At 49.7% G+C, this 18528-nt stretch overlaps 1 protein-coding gene across 1 annotated transcript in view; it reads right to left on the bottom strand.

Annotated features, from left to right (window-relative positions):
* The window catches only part of LOC102393792 (cell migration inducing hyaluronidase 1), a 161795-nt gene that overhangs the window by 18487 nt on the left and 124780 nt on the right, over window positions 1–18528 (bottom strand). The window contains exons 14-22 of the mRNA XM_025271754.3: window positions 13727–13932; window positions 12894–12963; window positions 11440–11568; window positions 8887–8972; window positions 7738–7869; window positions 6925–6960; window positions 6689–6844; window positions 3158–3338; window positions 1671–1886 (exon numbers count right to left, since the gene is read on the bottom strand). Coding sequence (XP_025127539.3) covers window positions 1671–1886; window positions 3158–3338; window positions 6689–6844; window positions 6925–6960; window positions 7738–7869; window positions 8887–8972; window positions 11440–11568; window positions 12894–12963; window positions 13727–13932 — 1212 coding nt within the window. The remainder of the gene's footprint in view (window positions 1–1670; window positions 1887–3157; window positions 3339–6688; window positions 6845–6924; window positions 6961–7737; window positions 7870–8886; window positions 8973–11439; window positions 11569–12893; window positions 12964–13726; window positions 13933–18528) is intronic.

Below are 18528 nucleotides of genomic sequence, written 5' to 3' on the forward strand. Positions count from 1 at the left end.
ATGAATGTGAAATACCTCATTAATGATTTTTTATGCAGATTACATGTTGAGGTGATAGCATTTTGAATATATTGAGTTAAATAGAGTCTATTATTAAAATAGATTTTACTCATTTATTTTTCCTTTTTAATGTAACTCCTGGAATATTTGAGCTCATGTGCCTGTATTATATTTCTGGCGGAGAGGATTGGTGAGGCACTTACATGTTCACTAAGAGAGTTCAACTATTATCCTGATTTTACATATAAGAAAACAGAGGCTTCAGGAGTTTAGGTAGCTTGCCCAAGGTCACATAGTAAGTGCAGGACCCTGACCTCTACCTACAAAGTGTTTTCACTTGGGCTTTTTGAAAATCCTATTGGGTGGGAAGAAAAATAAAAAGAATAAAGAATGGCACAATTTCATTCCTGTTTATGACAGTATTATTTTATTGTGTATATGTATCACATCTTCCTTATCCATTCCTCTGTTGACGGATACTTAGATTACTTCCACGTCCTGACTATTGTAAATAGAGCTGTAATGAACATTGGGGTGCATGTATCTTTTTGAATTATGGTTTTCTCCACTTATATGCCCAGGAGTGGGACTTCTGGGTCATACAATAGTTCTATTTTTAGTTTTTTGAGGAACCTCCATACTGTTCTCTGTAATAGCTGTACCAATTTATATTTCCACCAACAGAGTAAGAGGGTTCCCTTTTCTCCATACCCTCTTCAGCATTTATTGTTTGTAGATGTTTTGGTGATGAACTGGGAGAGTGGGATTGACATATATGCACTATGTATAAAATAGATAACTAATGAGAACCTATTGTAAGCACTGCTGCTGCTGCTAAGTCACTTCAGTCGTGTCTGACTCTGTGCGACCCCATAGACGGCAGCCCACCAGGCTCCCCTGTCCCTGGGATTCTCCAGGCAAGAACACTGGAGTGGGTTGCCATTTCCTTCTCCAAGGCATGAAAGTGAAAAGTCAAAGTGAAGTTGCTCAGCCGTGTCCGACTCTTAGCGACCTCATGGACTGCGGCCTATCAGGCTCCTCCGTCCATGGGATTTTCCAGGCAAGAGTACTGGAGTGGGGTGCCATTGCCTTCTCCGACTGTAAGCACAGAGACCTCTATTTGATGCTCTGTAGTGACTAAAATGGGAAGAAAATCTAAAAAAGAGGGGATATATGTATACGTATAGCTGATTCACTCTGCTGTACAGCAGAAACTAAGGCAACATTGTAAAGTAACTATACTCTAATAAAATTTTTTAAAAAAAGAATAAAGAAGCCTATAGGGCTTTCCTGGTGGCTCAGTGGTAAAGAATCTGCCTGCCAATGCAGGGGACACAGGTTTGATCCCTGGTCCGGGAATATCCCACAAGAACTAAGTCCATGCGCCACAACTACTGAAGCCTGCACTCTAGAGCCCTTGCTCTGCAGCAAGAGAAGCCACCACAGGGAGATGCCTGGGCACCGCAACTAGAGAGCAGGCCCTGCTCGCCTCAACTAAGGAATAGCCTGTGCACAGCAACAGAGACCCAGCACAGCCAAAAACAAATAAATAAATAAAATGATTTTTTTCAAAAAGAACAAGCCTATGTCTCTTTCTGGCCTGGCTCAATACTTGTCCCACGAGTAGATGACCATGATCCCGAGGAGGCGCACCCCGCATCCCCACCCACCTGTGCATAGCGCCCACTGCAGATGGCGCCTCTCCAGTCCGGAACGTTGATGCAGTCTGGGTGCCGGACCAGCCAGTTGTCGTCCTTGGTGAGGTAGGAGCCGGGGTACTCAGACACGGAGCCGTCCACATCGTGGAACACCGATGTCTTATCCCCGTCCATGTCCAGCTGGTTGAACCAGGGCCCGGGCTCACCGAAGAAAACTCTGGAAGTAATCTGAACAGAAACCAGGAAAGTGAGGCTGGACCAGAAGGTGGAGGGTGGGGGGTAGTGGCCATCAGCGGGCCAGGGTGAAGTTCTTGATTTCGTTCCCGATTTCTGCTGATGCTACCAACCAGCCAATGCAGAGAGGCCCCGGGGCAGTGCAGGAAACCACATGGCTGACCCTTCAGACGGAGCCAGAAAGACAGCCAAACGTCTGCTGTGCTTCGGCCCTCAGGCCCAGCATGTGGTTTTGGCCTCTACTCACTGGAGGGCTGGCTGCTGTGTGCAACCCCAGAGAGTACTATGACACGTGGCTCAAAGACTGCAGGCGGCGGGGAGGTGGGCAGAGGAGTGTGGGTGTGACAGAGACAGAGAGGAAATGAGGTTGAGGTGGTGGTGAGTGTTTGCATGAGAAAGTATTACATATATATATAACAAACACACACACATGTCAGGGGGATATGTGTGAGCGAGGATGTGTATGTGAGTGTGTGGGGGTGTGTGTGGGTGAGTGTACACTGTGTTGTAGCAAGGCAGTCTTTCAACATGAGCCCTTGGAGAGTTCCATGACTGAACTCTTTCAGGCCTCCAATGGCCTGAGTAAAGAAATTAAGTAACTTGAGTTTCACATCTTTTCCCTCAGCTGCCAGGAACTGGGCAGACAGGCAAAGGGCAGGAGCAGGGGGAGGAGGAGAGGGGAGGTCTGGGAATGCTGTAACCCAGAGAAAATGTACCCGGAGCCCTGGACCTGCCTGTCTCAGGGGCAGCCCTCCATCCTGACCACCTCACCCCTGGCTCCTAATTTGCTGCCGCCCAGGGCCAGGAGGGCCCTGTTTATGTTTCAGTCTCCAGGAGAGATTAAACAGAGCTTCTTCTGCAAAGATTCCTTCGGAAACTGCTGGGTTTTATTTTTAGATTAATTGTGCCAACTGAAGTGGCCCAGTCACCAGACTGCAGAGGTTGAACCCAAGAGCCTTGGAGGAACAGAGCCTCAGAACCCTGAGGGCAGCGGAAAGTTCCTGCCAAGGCTTGGGTGGGTTTTGCACAGGCTGAGGGCAGGCGGGCATTCACCCAGACTTGACCTGTGGGGCAACCTCCACTTGTACTTTTCCAGTTTGGCTGCAGACAGACCTGAGACGTGGCCTGACCTGCTTGGAGGAGGATGTTCAACCCCTGTGGTGGTGGCAACGGCTCCGACTCCAGGCCCCCGGGGACTCGTGAATCACTGGCCGAGTCTGGGTTTGCTGGGAGACCTCCCCGGGTCAGGGGGGAGGCCCACTCACCGGGACATCCTCAAAGGCGATGTTGGTGACGTTGTTGTGGGGGCAGCTCTGCCAGGCGTTGTTCAGACGGAAGGCCAGGGCGCTGGTATGCCGGCCCTCCAGGGCTGCGAACTTGCGGAAAGTGCAGTTCTGGATGTTGATGGGGCCGTCATAGAACTGAATACCTCGGATGGGAAAATTCCTGTGGAGTGAAGGGAGTCAGCTGTCAGGCTGAGGGCCATGTCGGGCCGCCATGTTGTTGCACCCTCCAAGGTGGATGGTAATGATGGGTAAATCATTCCTCATTCCTAGTCCACCTCCCCAAACTGCCCCTATAACACAACACGATTGATTCATTAATTCATTCACTAAGAAAGCATTTATGGATACAGTATGCATGCATCTGTGCTCAGTTGTATCCGACTCTTTATGACCCCATGGACTATATAGGCTGCCAGGCTCCTCTGTCCATGGCATTCTCCAGGCAAGAATACTGGAATGGGGAGCCATTCCCTTCTCCATGGGATCTTCCTGACCCAGGCATGGAACCCACATCTCCTGCATTGCCAGGCAGATTCTTTACTGTTGAGCCACTGGTACACATGAATAAATGATTGCTGGATGAATTATTAGATGGATGGATGGATGTCTAATTGCTGGCTTGAGGTTTGGGGGATGTTCTGGACAGACATTTCCCCAAATCTTTCCATCCTATCAAGAGCCATTGGATAAATATGGTGAATATTCTTGGAGAGTGCCAATATCAATATCATGTCCCTCGGGAGAGTACAGCCATTAGTCATTATCCCCTTAGTTTTAGTTGCTATAACAATTTAATTAGATTAATCCCCAGATGAGTTTCCTCTTTGTGAGTAAGCCTTTCAATGGACAGTGTGCTGGGTTTGGGAAACAAGGGAGAGGGAGGACACAGAACGGAAGGTGATAGTGAAATGGAAGAGTAACTTCAATGTGATGTTTCAAGCACCCTTAGAAGAGAGGGCAGGACCCACCGGGAGGGCAAGCCTGTGAGTTGGCAGAGGACCTCAAGAAAGCCCTGGTACCCAGGAGGCAGGGAAAGATGGAGTAAAAGGCAAAAGGCTTGGAGCTGGAGGTAGGAGGGGCTGTGGGAGAACTAGTAACTCAGAAATTCTGCCTTGGGTCCAGCAGGGGGACACAAGATGCCGCTCTCCTTTGCCACAGACTCCTGAACAGGGTGTGGAAAACACAGGCCTATGATGTCTGAGCTGATCCATCTTGGGCCTGGCCCCGAATCTAGACTTGCTCATTCTTCAAGCCTGATTTTTATGCTTTTACTGGTATTTCTACTTCAGGGGGTCTTCCCTGGTGGCTCAGTGGTAAAGAATCCACATGCCAATGCAGGAGACATGGGTTCGATCCCTGGCAGGGAAAGATCCCCTGGAGAAGGGAATGGCAACACACTCCAGTATTCTTGCCTGAGAAATCCCACGGACAGAGGAGGCTGGCGGGCTATGGTCCATGGGGCTGCAAAGAGTTGGACATGACTGAGCGACTAAACAACAGCAACAACTACTTTGGGCCAGGACCCTCTCTTTCCATGGTAAACATAAAGAAGGAAGGGCAGAGAAAGAAAACAAAGCAGAAAAGGGAGTCTGTCCATGGGAAGAGGCCACATTTCAGCTGTCCCCATCTCCAGAGTTGGGGTCCCCTCATCCAGACATGTTCCTCCAAGGAAGGGCCTGGTCATGCCAGTCTTGGCAACGTGCCTTCAGGACACCATGTGCCAAGGACTTCTGGTATTTCTGTATCTTTCTGTTTGTAATTGATTAATGTCATCGCCTTGAATCGTGTTCTCATGGAGCAGCTTCGTGCATCTTTCCATTTAAGGTATTTTAGGGGCAGCCCATTCTGACTAGCTCTATATTTAAACTATGTGCTTACTTTACACTGGGACCCCAACCCAGGCCTATATAGGAGGGATCCCCCACGATTTGGTCTGCATAGTCCTGGGCTCCTGCTCTCAAATGCAGTTGGAGGAACCTGCCCGAGTCTGACCAAGCTGTCAGGCTTCCATAAACAAACTCACCTCTGGAAGTCATCAGGACATTCTGGCCCTGGGAGGCTGGGAACCCTCAGTGTGGAAACCCAAATATGCAGAGCCAGAGTTGCTCGTAAAAATGATCTGAAGGGATTGCTACATTGCTTAGGCTAGACAGAAACAAGGGCTTCTAGATCGCTCATGCCCAAGGAGACTGTGGGTCTATCCTCACAGTCTTTTCAAAGATGCCCATCCCTCTAGGGCTGGGGGCTTAGGCCTGGGTCCCACCTGTAGGAGCAGGAAGGATAAATTCCTGAGAAAAAGGAGAAGGCTTGGGGGCGGGGCAGGAAGGGCTGATCTTAGCCCTCTGCTGCTTGTGGCTCAGCGGCTCGCTATCTGGCTTGAATTCACGTCTGAGCAGAAACACCATCCTCACCGCTGACTCAGCCTGCAGTTTTCCGAGGAGTTAAGCAAGTCCCTCTGCTCTACTAGCTCATCACCTCTCCAAGTCACCCCCCGCCACAGCCCCCACCACCTGGTTATCATCCAGTGATAGAGAGCCTCTGACCCCCTCCCCAGGACAGCTGTACTACTCTGCTGTTTAACAGACCTGATGGCTAGAAAATTCTTTCCCGCACAAAACCAATTCTGACTCTTAGGCACACATAGGGTGAGTTTCATCTTCTAAGTGCATGGCAGGTTGTGTGACAGCATCTCCCATGCTGTTCCCCCAAGTCTGGTCCCATCTTCTGCTTGAAGATCCCTATCTCTATGTGATGTGACTGTAGGCTGGGTTGCCCTCTGAGTTATTCCCCTTCAAGTGCTTAGGGCTGACTATCCTCACACCACTGTCAGGGGTGGGTGTCAGGAGTGGGCTGTCCGAGGAGAAAGGAGGCCAGGGTCACCCATCCTGGACACTAAATTCCCAAGGATGTGGCTCAGAACCACATTATGTGTTTTGACAGCTGTGCTCTGCTGTTGACTCCCTTTCAACACAGTTTTTTGACTTCTCTCTCTCATTCTAGATTTCACCCCTCTTCTGGTTAATTGCAATTGTTTCCATGATTTCTCTGACCAGTAGAGGACAGAGGAATTCACAGTCAACAGGTAGAGATCACATACTAGCATCTTTCCTTCCACTGCTGTCATTTAAGTTAAGCCACAAGTCCCTTGGACAGCAGGGAGATCAGATCAGTCAATCTTAAAGGAAATCAACCCTGAATATTCATTGGAAGGACTGATGCTGAAGCTGAAGCTCCAATACTTTGGCCACCTGACATGAAGAGCTGATTCACTGGAAAGAGACCCTGATGCTGGGAAAGATTGAAGGCAGAAGGAGAAGGGGGAGACAGAGAATGAGATGGTTGGATGGCATCACCAACTCAATGGACTTGAGTTTGAGCAAACTCCAGGAGATAGGGAAGGATAAGAGAGCCTGGCGTGCTGCAGTACATGAGGTCACAAAGAACTGGACACAACTGCATGACTGAACAACAACAGGCAGAACAAGGAAGCTGCCTTGCTTGCAAACCTACTGGCCTATGGGGAGGGTCCTTCCACTGTGGTCCAAGCCACCGGGACCCCAGATCCTGTTGTCCATCATCTCTGTGCCAACGTTGCCACTCTCGCCAACAAACAAGCTGTTCTTGATCTCCTGCTTGGAGCCATCATCATAGGGGAAGGTTCCACCACTGCAGAGAGAAGATGTCTGAGATGAGATGTCTGGAGACAGCATCCCACAGGAGTCAGGGGCAATGACCACTGCTCTTACCTGGCCAAGGTCAGGCCGATGCCATTGTCAGCAAACCTGGGGACAAGAGCAGACAGTCAGACAAGAGCATCTCAGGCTTAACACACATAAAAGAGAGAGAGGTGCTATCATGCATCTAAGCCTGTTCCATGTCCCACATGCGCATTTTCAGTGAAGCCCTCACTGTACTGCCTTCTCCTCCGGATGTGTGTGTGTGTTCATATGCTCAGCTATATCCGACTCTTTGTGACCCCATGGACTGCAGCCTGCTGGCCTCCTCTGTCCACGGGATTCTCCAGGCAAGAATACTGGAGTGGGTAGCCATGCCCTCCTCCAGGGGGAACTTTCTGACCCAGGGATCAAATCTGCATCTCTCAAGTCTCCTGCATTGGCAGGTGGGTTCATTACCACTCAACAGAGCCTCAGTGTACTATGTCTAAGATGGAGATAAGGATTTATATCTCTGAGAAACATGGTAAGAAATAAATGTGACTAAGGATGCAGCACACAGGATGTGCCTAGAATGTGTGGTTTCCTTTTCCTTCCTTCCTCCTGCTGACTGGTGATAGGAATGACTTTGTGACCTAGAGCCAAGCCCAGTGACTATTTGGGGGCAGTCATGACCCACAGCCGCTGACATGGTGGACAGAAGCCACATGCTGCCTCTAGCGGGCTTTCTGGGCCACTGCCCGCTGCCCTTCCTTGTCCCTGCCTGGCTGGGCAGCCAGAAGGTCAAACATTGGTCTGCCTGGACTCCTCTATCTTGCTCGTGTCTGTCTCCCACCTGGGCGAGGTGGGGAGGAACTTGGTCTCCATACTGTGCCCATGCCTCACCTGCAGCTGTCCAACCACACGTCCCCGCCACGCAGCCAGGCCCCATGATCTTGGTTCTTGTAGGCGGTGAAGTGTTTGATGATGGCTGGCTCCCGGGGCTTCAGTGGGTCAGCGTCCTGGTGGGGGCTGTATCTGGAACACACCATCGGGAGGCACAGGTGACCGAGTTGTTGGGGAAGGGGTACTCTTGAACTGACTGCCCTTCTGGGGGGTGGTGAGCTTCTCTCTGCTCTCGGTGCCCAGAAGACTCGGGCTAATGAGCAATCAACCTGCCCAGCCTGGGCTCTACAATGAGCTTTCTGAGCCTGACACCAATGTCAGAGGTCTTCTCTTCAGGTGCCAGCCCCATGCAGCCTACAGACATGTCACTTCTCTTGTTCATCATCGCCACAGAGGACCACTTCCCTCAACCCTAGCCCCAAGGTGGGGTCAAAGCCCCAGAGAAAGTTCAGACAACCAGTCCCAACCCTGGCACTTGATGCAGACCAGGAAGGGGAGTCTGAGGTGCCCTGCTCTCTACTCCCCAGGGAGTAACCTTGACCTCGTGCCTTTTCTGGGCTGCTACATCTTAGCCACCAAATGGAGCGCTGAGCCTGGATGTTCCTGACATCCAGGCCAGCAAAAATCTTCCACTGGGAGCATCATGTCACTGGTGTTGCCTACTCTTGACAGACAGCAAGCACCTTGGTCTGTTCAAAGGGTACAGATTTTCCTAACTACCCGGAGGTTTGGACAGCACATTTTAAAAGCAGCTCCTGGCCTTGGGCTGCACTCCAGATGTATGTATAGGTACAACCTCAATGTTTCTTTCTATTAAATTGATGGCAATATTCCTCCCTTCTTTTCTCTTCTCTTCACCTTTTATATCCCAGCCCTGTTAACTTATTAAAAAGCAGGTATTGGATTTTGCTGATTTTTCTAGAAACCTCTTGAAATTTTATTTTTCCTTACAATTGCTAAGGCCTTGACCCTGACTCAGATTTGGCCCTACTCAGTTTTTCCCATAAAGTACCCCCAGTAGCCAGCTCCATGCACAGGACACAGAACATGCCAAAAGATACTTGAAGGATGAATGAGTGAGTGGATGAAGGGAGTAGGGCTGAGTCCAGAGGTCCCCATGGAGTGCATGGACTCCCCAGGGTTGATTACCTGGCAGAGATGATGGAGAGGAAGGGCCGCTTGTCCTTGGCAGAGGCCTGGGTTGTTTTGACCCCGTTGTCTATGATCATGCCAGCCTGGGGAGAGGGAACATTTAGGGACACATTATTGTGGACCATAAGCTGCAGGCATCTTCTCACACCCAGCCTCACGGTGTACTCTTGAATGCTCCAGTAAAACCAGCTTTGCTCTCAGAATGTATTAATAGAGATAGGGGGGTCTGCAGTGAGGGAGGTGAAGAACATGGATTGCTCTGCATGGCTCATGTCAAATCTGGAATAAGGTGCTGTTGCTGAGGTATAGATGAGGATGCTGAGGTTTGGATGGGGTTAAGTATTTTGTCCAAGGACGTACAGCTAAGTCCATTACCAGAACTCACACTGCTTTGGGCAGTTATAAGCCCAGGTTCCAAATTAAAGACAATAGATATGCTGTCTTGGGAAATGTGTCTGCAATGATGCAAAGAAAATGCTGAGCTTAAGCTTTGTCTTTACCTCGGAGCAGGGGTCTTTGATCCTCCCCCAGTTTTGTCTCAGTTTTTATCTGACTCAAAGAAAAATATCTCACTTTCTTATTTGGCACCCAAGGTGTCCACTTTGTCAGCCACAGGTGAGCGTGAGTCTGGGCAGCTGAACAAGGCTGTCCAGGGTAGCTCTGTCCAGTCTACCCCCAGGGCTGGATTCCCTCCGCCTGTTAGGAAGGTTTGAATGCATCATCTCCTCTTTATATAACTGAGGACGCTGGCTACTGTGATCTTCAGCTGGCGTGTAATTAAGCAGTGGGGAGGTGAATGAGTCAGGAGAAGTGGAGCTCCATCCTCAGCACTTCCCTCATGAGTGTGACCTTGGGTAAATCCCATCACCTCTGGGGCTTCAGTTGCAGCCTCTGTAAGATGGGCTGATGACACTGAGGTCCTGCTGTGAGGACCAAGTAGGACAGGCCAGGTGAAGAGCCCAGGGCAGAGCCCTCACACGGTGACATGGGGCCAGGGCTCACTGGGAGCCAGCACCATGCGCAGGGCCCCTCCCTGGCTCAGGCCCCAGAATCCATCCAGCTCAAGGGTCCTCTTTGTCCCCTTCCCTCCCTGCCGCCTTCCTCAGGGCCCGTCCCTCCCTCTGTGCCCAGGAGTCCTGGCTACTCTCTTCCCTCGAGTATTCCTCTCCTTTCCAACCTCCCCCAACATCAGGGTTCTGTGTGGCCCAGCCCCCACTCATGGGGAGGCTTCTCGAGGAAGGGGTCGTGACAAGCGGCCAACAGTTGTCTCTCCACAGCCCCTCTTCCCCCACAGAGATGTGGCCCCTAAGCCTGTTCTGCAGAGAGATGGCTCTCCCAGGCCTGCAGCAGCCTCAGAAAAGCCCACCTGGAGCTTGTGCTAATTCCCTCACCTCTGTCCAGGTGGCACTGTTACCCTCCCTGCCTCCACTCTCTATCCAGGGAAGCTTGTCTTTCTTGGCTTCTAGGACATGACACTGCCCAGGGTCCTCCCTCTGCCCACATGGCCTAGCCCTCCTCTCAGGACCCCTTTCCCCACCCCACTTTCCAGAAGCACAGGGCTGTTCTGAGATGATTTCTTTACACTTCTCTCTAGTTGAATCTCTTCTTTTGACCCTGAATGCATCCATTCCCCGCTAAGGGTCTCAGTTTCCTCCATCGGCACCACTAGGAAGAGGACCAGAAGACCAGCCTTGACATTCCAGACTCTTTCTGTATACGCGCTGTCCCTGAATCCCCAAGGCCACCTCTGACCCCATTGCAGCAGCTCCGGTCCCAGCCCTGCTCCCAGGCTCCATTCCTGAGTGACCATGACTCTGGTCTTGATGTTGTCCTTGTTGGGGGTCCTGGGCACCCTTGAGACCCCAGTCCCTTCCCCAGCACCTTGCTTGGGGCTGGACTGACAGAACTGTTGTTCATTTGCTAAGTAAATAAACTCTTTGAGGCTCCATGGACTGCAGCCCGCCAGGCTCCTCTGTCCATGGGATTTCCCAGGCAAGAATACTGGAGTGGGTTGCCATTTCCTTACACACAGAACTACTGATGAGTAAATGAAGATGACAGGAAAATTCTGTTTCCACTTGCCTGTTTAGTGCTGTATACCAATGGAAACAAAGTGAACAGAGGAAAGGATGCTGATGCTGCCTCAATCTTTTCTCCAGGACCGGGTACTTATCTCCTCTAGCTCATAGGACCTGGCTTTTCACACTTATCACTGCTCCCATCCCCACCATGTGTGCTGCAAAGTCAAACTCAGGTGCCCCAAGCAGGGACTGCCAGGAGGAGCAGCCTGAGTGATGGTGCTTCCTGCCTCTCCTTTTGGTTCCGACCAGTTGCCAGGTGGAGGCCAAGGCAGGAACAGCCACAGGAGAGCCTTGCTAAGGACAGCCAGGACCAGAAGGCCATGGAAGGCCTCTTTGTGTCCTTCAAGTCCAAGGCTAGGAATGCACTTGCTCCTGGCTGTCACCAGAGGCAGTTTGGGCTCTAACCCTGTGCAGGCCTGGGAAGACTGACCAATGTGCTGGCGGGGAGGCGCAGTCTGGAAGCACTTACCCGGTAGTTGGAGTGTGCTCGGTTGTTAAGGAATTTCCCCAGTGGAATGTGCTCTGAATAACCCGGGGAGTACATGCCGGCCGAGGGGCCCGTTGGGACATGGTGAAAAATGAACCAGAATCCAGTTTCCTGGTGGAGGAGGACACAGGGGGAAAGGCACAGAATTCAGCACCAGGGAGCTTCTTGCGGGGGTAACTGTATGGCCCAGACTTGGGGTGAGCCTAATGCTATCACCTAAATGGCCCCACCCCCAAACACACCTGCAGGAAACAGTGAAAAGTATGAGGCAAATATATTTTGCGGGCGGGTGGGGTGGAGTGGGGTGGGAGTTCCATCCTGACTGTTAAAACCCTTCGTGGGGTCCTACTGTATCAGCCATGGGAAACAAATGGCTGGATTTCAGAGCTACCTTGGGGTCCATCGCCATCCCTTCTCCCAACACAGAACACGAGGGTTGCCTGAGCTTCTTCATTAGCTTTTCCCTTTTATTCTGCAGACATGGAAGCTGAGGCCCAGAGACAGCAGCTGACCTGCTTAGGACCCCCAGGAAGGTAAGCAGTACAGAGGGCTGGGTCAGAGGCAGCAGGGTAGACAGAAGGCCATATTTGGACCCTCTGCCTGTCCCTGCTTGACCTTCCATTCCAACAGCTGGTAGGTCATAGCACAAATCTCATAGGGTTGATACAAGGTTGATAAATTACTGGAGTTTATGGGATTTCCCTGGTGGTTCAGAGGTTAAGACTCTGCCCTCCCAAGGCAGGGAGCACAGATCCAATCCTTGGCCGGGTAACTAAGATCCCATATGCTGCATGGTGTGGCCAAAAATAAATAAAAATAAATAAATTTGCACACACAGCAACGCAAAATAATTTTTTTAATTATTAAAATTTTAAATTATTTTAAATTATTATTAAAGTGTGAAAACAATTTTAAGTTACTGGAGCTTAGAACACTGATACGCCAGGCATCTAACAATGAGCTATTGATCATATTAGCTATGATTATCAGTGTCACAAAGGGCCAGAGGCATCACTAAAAACCGAGTCCACCTGGACTTCCCTGGTGGTCCAGTGGTTAAGAATCCGCCTGCCAATGCAGGAGACACAGATTTGATTCCTGGTCTGGGAGCTAAGATCCCACATGCTTCAGAGCAACTAAACCTCTGTGCCACAACTATCTAGAGCCTGTGTCCTGCAATAAGAGAAGTCACTGTAATGAGAAGCCCTCACACCACAGCTAGAGAAAGCCCGTGCACAGCAATGAAGACCCACTGCAGCCAAAACTAGAAAAAGAAAACCAAGTCCATCTGCTTCCCAAGCTGGCCCTTCCTTCCTCACCCTGCTCCTGTCTGTGTAGATGCCTAGACTGGGGCTCAAGGCATACGTATTCCATATGCTGGACCTGGCCATCTCCTCTCCCCCAGCCCCACCCAAGGCAGGGATGTTTCTGCTCACCTCGGATCCCGCAGCAGCACAGTTTATGAGGTTGTTGTTGGGATTGGCCATCCAGAAGGTAGACACAGCACTGTGGGCAGGGACAGAGATGGAGCGGCATCAGACGGAGGGCCACTGGCTCCCGTTCTGCCGCCGGGGTGGAGGGGTGCCCCAGGTCAAGGGCTCTAATGAAGTTTCGAGGAGCCTCTTAGCAGTGATTTGAGAAGCTCTTGATTTGTTGATCTGAAGCCTAATTTTCTCGTTAAAGTGGTGTGCATTTACACCCCTAACATGCTCAGAATTTGAATGGAGTCTGGCTCTTGATGGTAGAAGCAAGTTTGTGGGTTAAATCTGAGATGGATCCTAGAATAAATGGAAATAAGGGGAACCCAGGAAAGTGGCTGTTTCTAAGGGAGAGACCCTGGACTCAGAAGGGTGATCGCATAGGAAGCTCTGTTTCTGTCTCTCTGACTGTCTCTCTCTGTCCCTCTCTGACTCTCTCTGTCTCTCTCTCTCTGACTATTTCGGTCTCTGACTTTGTTCTGACTCATGTCCAGAAGCACACTGGGCAGCTGGTACCCATGTGTACAGGCTGTGGGTGCCGAGGTGGCAGCCTGCTTCATCTCCTCAAAGGACCCCTGTGAGTCACCTGGAAAAACCCAAGGATGAGAACAGTGGTCTCTCTGGACAAGACTGATGCCTGTGAGGCCCAGTGAGAAGGGAGAATAGAAAACACACTGTACCTGAGCATCTAAGAGCCTCAGGTGGTTAAGGCTGCAAGGTCCGAGCCACACAGGAGCCCAGGACTGAGGAGTCACAGGCTGGGTGGGAAGTTGCGTGAGGGAGATGCTTACTTGCAGTCCTGCCGGGGCTTGGGGATGTACCCCGGGTAGGAGTCCTCTGTGATTGTCTTGCACATCTTGCTGTCGCGGTCAGAGGGGAGGAGGGTTCCAGACTTGACGAGGAGGCCGAGACAGTGGTCAAAGGTGTTGCGCTCTTCTGGCCCATCTTCCGTGAAGAAGCAGTGGCCCAAAGAGTTATAGCCTACAACATCCTTGACCTGCCGGGGTCAAGACAGGGGACAGGTCACCCAGCATCACCACTCATTTGCTCATTCATCCATTCCACACACACGCACAGCCTCAGGTGCCACCAGGCTCTGAGGGGGCACTGGGCATTTGAAAATGGACCAGACATGGGTGTTGGGCTTGGGGAGGGTGGGTCAGGGCAATAGAGCCGAACTTTAAAGTCCCTTCCAGCTGGAGGTGTTGTGACCGAGGCTTTTCCTGGGGTGGGGAAAAGGACGAGAGGTTAGAATTGGCCCAAGAGGAGACTGTGGACGAGGTCCTGTGAGCCTAACCTGGTGAGGACACAGCGAGTACACTGCTTACGAGGACTTAGAGGATTTCACTAAGAGGTCCCCCAGAAACAGCGGTGGGGAGAGTGCCACCTGGGGACAGCACCTGAGCCAGGCCAGGTGGGCTTATCGTAGTAAGACTGGCTCCTCACTCTGCCCTCATCCATCGACCCAAGCCAGCTTTGAAGCCCACAATCCATATCAAGCCTCATTTGCAGAAAGCCAAAAAGGGTCGCAAACTCCAGCTCTTCAATATCCTTCTTGGAATCACAGAATCAGGGGGCTAAGCCTAGAAACCACTTGAAAACATGGAGAGGCCTGGGGTGCAGTCTCTCAGACATGTCTTTCAAGCTCTTTCCAGCACACTCTCCCCACTTCACAATGGAGTCCAGCTCCAGGATCTCCAAGGCCCCTCTGGGTCTGAATCTCAATGAACCTCTGAGAGCTAGAGGGTCCTCAGAGGGCCTCTGGGTAGAGCTGTACCTTCTTGACTCTGCTCACCAGCATCCCTGACAAATGGGCATCCTGGTTCAGTTGAATGGCCCAGACGAGATACTGGCTACCTTCCAAGGTGCCCTGTCCACAGTGGGGTGTGAGGATGGCAAGAAACACCTCACTACCTTGACTGAGATCTTCCATCTCCATCCCTGCTCCTGGGTCCTGACTGCCCAATGACATCACCCAACCAGGGAAACTCTTGCTCCCCTAAGACATCATTCAACCTGATGCTGCAACAGGCCCTTGAAAAAATTCATCTATCACCCCCAAACAACTCCCCCTCCAGCACTGCTACCATTCAAGAGGTAATCCTGTATATTATGGGATGTTCAGCAACATCACTGGCCCCTATCCACTAGATGCCAGCAGACCCTTCTCAGCTGTGACAACCAGAACTGTCTCCAGACATTCATTTCCAAGTATCCTATTGGGATAGGCTTCCCCAGTGATTCAGATGGTACAGAATCCGCCTGCAATGCAGAAGACATGGGTTTGATCCCTGCATTGGGAAGATCCCCTGGAGAAGAAAATGGCAACAGACTCCAGTATTCTTGCCTGGAGAATCCCATGGACAGAGGAGCCAGACGGGCCACAGTCCAAGGAGTCAAAAAGAGTCAAACATGACTTAGCGACTAAACAATTCCACTGGGAAAGGGAAGTGACAAAATTGCCCCTGCCTGAGAAGCACTAATCCAGGGTAAACACCCCACGTCCCTCCGAAGTCTCTTCTACGACAAATCTTACCTACTCCCCCAACTCCCACGCAGCCCTGTGCTAGAAGCATCCGGAACTAGGACCCTTCATGTCCCAGCACTGGCCTGGGTGCTTATACCTTTTAATCTTGCTGAAATCTTACATAATTCAATAATGATATTTTTTCTTTTAGAGATGAGGAAAATGAGACTGAGAAAGGTTGAGTGATTTGCCCAAGGTCATGCAACCCACATGTGTGAAACCAGGGCTGAAACCCCAGTTTTCTGTGTCCATTCACCCATAAGGGTGGGTCACAAGCATAGCTGCCCTGTGCCAGGCAAGCTCTCTGTTCTCTCAAACAAGTATCACACCCATCTTTGATAATAGGCAAGGGCGTGGTCTTGAATGCTATTCAGTCCCTCAATAAGCATTTTAGTCAATACCAAGGTCATGCAATGGGACTGCTTCCTTTCCTCCTAGTGAGCAATGAAAGTTTCTTATAAATAGCCTGGGCAGACAAGCCTGGGAGGAAGAGGTGAGAAAGCATGGGCTGCTCGTCCTGGCAGGGACATCTGAGAGCAAGTTCAATACCTTCACTTTACAGAGGAGGACACTGAGGCCCAGAGGAGGGCGTTGGAGCCATGTTCAGACCCGCGCCTCCTGCCTGCCGCCCACAGTTCCTCTTAAATCCCATGCACCCAGTTGCCTGTTGTCTGGATCATACTTTGGTTGTCATTCTTTGAATCTGAGTGAATAATGAATACATTCTTATTCTAACAAATGCCTGAAAAAGAAATTCCCTCCTCTTAAGTTGTGCTCTGGAGAGAAAAATCCTTATTGAAAGGAATAAAAATAACTCCTATTTGCTGGGTGTGAAATGCTTTGCATATATTATCTCATCCAATTCTCATCCAAACTACTATTCCCTTTCAACCAATGACACCGAGACTTAGAAAGTTGCCCAAGTCCCTTCTCTTGCAAGGACGGATGGAGACTCGCTTCTCCATCTGTCTGATCTAAACTTTGTGTATGAACCAGTTCTCAACAGCACCAGAGAAAAAACGCTCCTGTCTTGTGTTGCATTTCTTTCTTCTCTTTAGGAGAGGGGTGAAGTAGCATATAGAGTCAAGGGAGCAGTGTAATAAGGTAGAAGAAAGCCCTGGGCTGGGAGTGGAAGACACAAGTTCAAGTTTGGCTTCACCACAGACTTGCTGTGTGATTTGTGAGTATCCTTAGGGAGACTTTTGAAATCCCTTCCAGCCCTAAAACGCTGGATGACTGTTCTTCCTTAGAACAGTTCCTAGAATTAAGACACTTGAACTGTGGTATGGCTTGAGATGGGTACATATAGATAGATGGCAGATAGATATGTAGGTAGATAGATAGATGTTGTCCCGTCTCTCAGTCATGTCTGACTCTGTGACCCCATGGGCTGCAGCACGCCAGGTTTCCCTGTCCTTCACTCAAACTCATGTTCATCGAGTCGGTGATGCCATCCATCCACCTCATCTTCTGTCACCCCCTTCTCCTCCTGCCCTCAATCTTCCCTGCATCAGGGTCTTTTTCAGTGAGTCGGCTCTTTGCTTCAGGTGGTTAAAGTACTGGAGCTTCAGCTTCAGCATCAGCCCTTCCAAGGAGTATCCAGGGTTGATTTCCTTTAGGATTGACTGGTGTGATCTCCTTGCAGTCCAAGGGGCTCTCAGATAGACAGCAAGGAGCTGGATAAATAGACACACACACATGAACATGTGGTGTACCCACCGAATCCTCATGTTTGCTATCCGGAGGCAATGTGTACACTCCTGGCCATTCTCTTGCCCAAACTGCATTTTCCCTTTGTTCTTCTGGATAGCTTCCCTCATGATTGAGATCATGAAAGTGATTCCTGACAGCCATTTTAAGTCTTCCAATTGTGGAGTCTAGGCATGAGATTTTGAGGGGTAAAATTCCTCAGCTCTTAGGAACTGCTTCAGTTAGAGTGACCATGTAGTTTATTGTCTCAACCAGGACCTTTTTGAGAGTGAAAGTGGAAACTATTAATACCAATTAACTATCAACTATTAAATATAATTAATAATTATTGAGTTAATAATTATATTAACATAGCTACTAATTAACTATTATTTATTAGTAATTAATTTAGGGACAACAGGTGTAAACTGGAACTGTTCAAAGCAAATCAGGGCATAGGGTCACCCCAACTATGAGGACTTCCTCCTGCAACCTGCATACAGTATGAAAAGGAAATGACTGAAACAAATACAAATGGGGGAGTGGATGGGATGCACTGGGAGAGTGGGATTGACAAATAAATACTACTATGTATAAAACAGATTCATGCTGATATATGGCAAAAGCCATCACAATATTGTACAGTAATTATCCTGCAATTAAAATAAATTAATTAATTTAAAAAAACAGATAACTAATGGAACCTACTGCATAGCTCAGGGAACTCTACTCAGTGCTCTGTGGTGATCTAAATGAGAAGGAAATTCAAAACAGAGGGGATATATGTGTATGTATAGCTGATTCACTTTGCTGTATAGCAGAAACGAACACAACATTGTAAACCAACTATATGCCAATAAAAATTAATTTAAAATATAAAACAAATTCAAACATAAGTGAACTGTATACCTGATTCTGCCTTCTAGGGTAAGTATGATATAATTCGTCTTAGAGAGAAACTTGGCCATAAGTATGACCTTATTAAAAGGTAGACTGTAATTTCTGAGCTTTTGCCATTTCTGCCTCCTCTTTTTTTTTTTTTTGAGCTGCTAAGGAAAAGAGCTTTGGAGTAGGCGGTGATTTGTTTTGCAGCCTGTGTTAATGAGCTTTTGAAAATGCAAATATAAGCTGGAAAAGGAAACCGAGAACTCAGTCATTCTGCCTAATGAGGAAAAGAGTGAGTTTCTAAGGTGGCCCGGGACAGGTGGGGGAGGGCACTGCAGGACCCCCACAACCAGGTAGAGGGAAGGAGGGCTTGAGAAGAAAAACCAGTCTCTCCAGTTGATGTCTGTGCTGATCTGTGATGCACACTCTGCAACACCCCACCTTGGCCCATCTCCTTCCCACTCTGCCAGAAGAAGCCCTAGCCTCTGAACC

This window comes from Bubalus bubalis, chromosome 20, assembly GCF_019923935.1.
Source record: "Bubalus bubalis isolate 160015118507 breed Murrah chromosome 20, NDDB_SH_1, whole genome shotgun sequence".
Taxonomy (NCBI): Eukaryota; Metazoa; Chordata; class Mammalia; order Artiodactyla; family Bovidae; genus Bubalus; species Bubalus bubalis.